Raw genomic sequence first — 3,964 nt, forward strand, 5'->3', positions numbered from 1 at the left:
GACATTGACAACGAACCATCCTGGATGGACCCGATTATAGAATTCATCACAAACGGAAGTCTACCAAGCGATGGCAGGTTGGCCAGAAGCATCAGAGCCCGAGCTCCTAGGTACTGCATGATCAGTGGTGTCCTTTTCCGCAGAAGTATTACTCTTCCGTACCTAAGGTGTCTCAGGCCATCAGAATCATCCCAGGCCCTTGCTGAAGTTCATGAAGGTGTGTGCGGGAATCATCAAGGGGCCAGGGCCTTGGCCTTTAAACTCATACGATATGGATACTACTGGCCAACTATGAAAAAAGACGCCTCAGAATATGTTAAAAATTGTGATAAGTGCCAAAGGTTTGGTAATGTTATCCACTCACCAGCCGAAGACCTCACCAACATTAACTGTTCGGCCCCGTTTGAACAATGGGGAGTTGACATCCTCGGCCCCTTTCCTGTGGCAAGAGGTCAATTAAAATTTGTTGCTGTAGCAGTAAAGTACTTCACAAAATGGGTAGAGGCCGAACCTCTCGCCACAATATCGGAGCCCAAGCTAAGAGCCTTCACTTGGCGGTCTATCATTTGCAGGTTTGGGATACTAAAGGTCCTCATCACCGACAATGGCAGGCAATTTGACAACCAACAGTTTAGAAACTTTTGCTCAAGCCTTGGGATTGATCACCGTCTGACATCAGTTTCGCATCCTCAGAGCAACGGTCTGACCGAGGTAACAAATCGAATCATATTGCAAGACCTCCGAACAAGAATAAGCGATGCTAGGGGTTCTTGGTCCGACGAGCTGCCTTCTATACTTTGGACGTACAGAACAACCCATAGGACAACCACAGGAGAAACCCCTTTTATGTTAGCCTATGGCGTTGAAGCGATGGTCCCAGTGGAAATTAGACTGCCAAGCCATAGGAGGCTCGTGCCAGAAACCTCGGAGCATACAACTGAACATCTTGATCTCTTGGAAGAAGTGCGGGAGCAAGCCGCTATAAAAGTGGCCTCTTACCAAACTAGGACAGCAAAACATTTTAATAGCAAAGTCAAGGCTCGGAGGTTCAGAGCTGGCGATTTGGTCTTGAGGAGGGCCGAAGCAGCAGGCCACCCCCCAGGGAAGCTCGGGCCCATCTGGGAAGGGCCCTTTGAGGTCATACGACAAATTCGCAAAGGAGCATACAGCCTAAGAGACACTTCGGGTAGACCTCTTCCGAGGCCCTGGAATGCCGACAATCTAAAAGTATATTACAAATAAAATTCCCGACGCCTTTTAAGAGATTTTCTTTTTCTGCATTTTATTTCTAGTTTAGCGGGCCTGCGTGCCCATGCTTGTTTTCTATTCTCTTTTGTAATGAACTACGTTCGGCTTGATCCCGTTTGGGTGCGTAGGCAGATTGGATGCAATATAAATCCAAGTCCAGTCCAAACAATTAATAAATCCAAACCTCGGGTATAGCAAGCCCCTCTAAGCCTTGTCCTTGACAAGCCCCTCTGAGCCTTGCCCTCGGGCAAGCCCCTTTAAGCCTTGCCCTCGAGCAAGCCAATTTAAGCCTTGCCCTCGAGCAAGCCCCTCTAAGCCTTGTCCTTGACGAGAAGCCAATTTAAGCCTTGCCCTCGAGCAAGCCCCTCTAAGCCTTGTCCTTGACGAGCCCCTCTGAGCCTTGCCCTCGGGCAAGCCCCTTTAAGCCTTGCCCTCGACAAAGCCAATTTAAGCCTTGCCCTCGAGCAAGCCCCTTTAAGCCTTGTCTTTGACAAGCCAATTTAAGCCTTGCCCTCGAGCAAGCCAATTTGAGCCTTGCCCTCGGGCAAGCCCCTTTAAGCCTTGTCTTTGACAAGCCAATTTAAGCCTCGCCCTCGAGCAGGCCCCTTCAAGTCTTGTCCTTGACAAGCCCCTCTAAGCCTTGCCCTCGAGCAAGCATGTAAGCCTTGCCTCTCACAAGCACTAAAATCCTGGAGCTCATAATCAGTACAATAGCGCAGCACAAGTATAAATCCCGAGGACATACATCCTGACCATATATCCTTGTATTTTGGTCCAAAGCTGAAAAATAAGAGCTCGGGATAAACTACGTACAGAAGTCAGTCACAATTCTTCGAATACCCCGAGGCAACTGCCCATCGTGATTGGTCCTCGAGATAATTCAATATAAACGTCGGGACAGATTTACCATCAAGGTGTTGAACTATTCGCTATTGTCCCCGGCATTAAGACTTGTTTAAAAATCAGATTGATTTGTTTTTTTTCAATCGTCATGATTTTTATTCGTCGGGATATTAATTCAATATTGTCGTCGTGATAATTGATCTTTTTAGTCGTCGAGCTAATTAATTGTCTTTATCGTCGAGATAATTAATTGTCTTTATGATCGAGATAATCAATCCTTCTCGAGGTATTGATTAATGTTCGGCGCATATGAAAATAGAAACACGACGATAATACAAAATAAGCTCGATCAAAAGAAAAAAAATAATCTCCATTAAGATCGGGCATTTTACAATTACAAAAAAATAACAATACAGGATAAGCTCGGTAAATTTAGGCGTCGGTGTCCTGACTGCCTTGGCCTTCCTCGGCATCATCGCCCTCGATATCGACGTCTTCATCCCCAGCGTTTTCTTCGGACTCTGAAAGATGAAGGTCATCAGCCACCTCGGGGATTGACTTCAGATCCTCAGGGCGAGCATCCGGCCTCAGGCGCATGAAAGCTCGAGCTTCCTTCAGGGCATGAAAGTAAGAGCCCATAGCATAATCACCCTTTAACTCGTTGAAGGCGTCAGACTTCTTGAAGTCCTCGATCGCTTCCTCTCGAGCATTGGCCAGCTTCGCATCAAAATCGTTTTTAAGCTGATCGAGCTCAAGCTTGGAGTGCTCAGCCTCAGCCTTCGCAGTACCGGCCTCACCCTGAGCACTGCGTAGATCATTTTGCATATGCTCAAGCTCCCTCAATAGCTGAGCGCGCTCCTCCTCGAGGTCGGCAATCCTTAGATCCCGAGCAGAAACGGCCCCCTCGAGGTCGGCCATTCTTGAAGACTCATCCTTTTCCTTCAAGGAAAGGCCCCGAGCTATTCCCAGTGTCTGCAAAATGGTGCATGGTTAACCTCGGGACGTCAAGATAACAAAAATAATATAAAACAACCGACGAGCTTACCTTCAAGGCCATAGCCTCAAGAGCCCTCAAGCCATTGCTTAAGTCGACATCTGCCCGGTATTTGTCGACGATGCTGAGCACTGAGTGGCACCGAGAGCATCCCTCGGGATTAGCAGACCCCGGTGGCAGGCTCCCATCCTCGAGGTCGACCACGTCAACAGGTCCCCGAGGAACAGACTCCCGAGGAGTCCCCTGATGATCCTGCTGCTGAGATCCCGTCCTCACTATTCCCGGAGACGGTCCTCGGGGCCTTGAAGATTCCCCAGGCCCACTGGTCTGCCTTTCCTGCCTCGAATCCCGAGGTCTCTTCTGGCCCCTCCTCTGGCCGGGAGCCCGAGCCTGGGGAGCCTTGGACTTTTTGTTCACTGCCTGACGAAGGGCACTTGGATCAAACGTCATTTCTGCAAAAATAAAAAATTACATGTAATTAGCACGAGCATAGCAAGAATACAGATCGGGATTTTAAGCGTCAAGTTCACATATCCTACCCTCGATTCCTTTCATGTTTGCAAGCTCGAGGATATCATCCCCGAGGATATCATCCAAGTCATAAACGAGGGGCTCGAGCTCCTCTAGCATTTGCCTATGCCTCTCCAACGATTCAAAGTATGCCTGACCCCCACAAAACCTAGCAGTATCAGGAACCCCCCACCGAGGACTAAAGGGAACGTCGGGATCTTGAGGTATAGCATAGAACCACTTATCCTTCCACCCCTTCAGGGAACTAGGCATCCTCGGGATTCTAAACCCTCCTCGAGTTGAGAGGTAAGCAAAACAAGAATACTGGGGGAGTTGTTTTAGGTCGAAGACCATCCTACATAAGTCGAC

General features: G+C 48.6%; 1 protein-coding gene across 1 annotated transcript; it reads right to left on the reverse strand.

The window, feature by feature from the left end:
- Positions 1-2,408: 2,408 nt before the first annotated feature.
- On the reverse strand, positions 2,409-3,958 carry LOC111369744. The gene is made up of 3 exons (XM_022991378.1): positions 3,625-3,958; positions 3,137-3,537; positions 2,409-3,063 (listed from the first exon to the last, which is right to left on the reverse strand). The coding sequence occupies exons 1-3, from the start codon at positions 3,947-3,949 to the stop codon at positions 2,524-2,526; spliced, it is 1,266 nt and encodes a 421-aa protein (XP_022847146.1). The 5' UTR covers positions 3,950-3,958; the 3' UTR covers positions 2,409-2,523.
- Positions 3,959-3,964: the final 6 nt, after the last annotated feature.

Source organism: Olea europaea, chromosome 20 (assembly GCF_002742605.1).
Source record: "Olea europaea var. sylvestris chromosome 20, O_europaea_v1, whole genome shotgun sequence".
NCBI classification, from domain to species: domain Eukaryota; kingdom Viridiplantae; phylum Streptophyta; class Magnoliopsida; order Lamiales; family Oleaceae; genus Olea; species Olea europaea.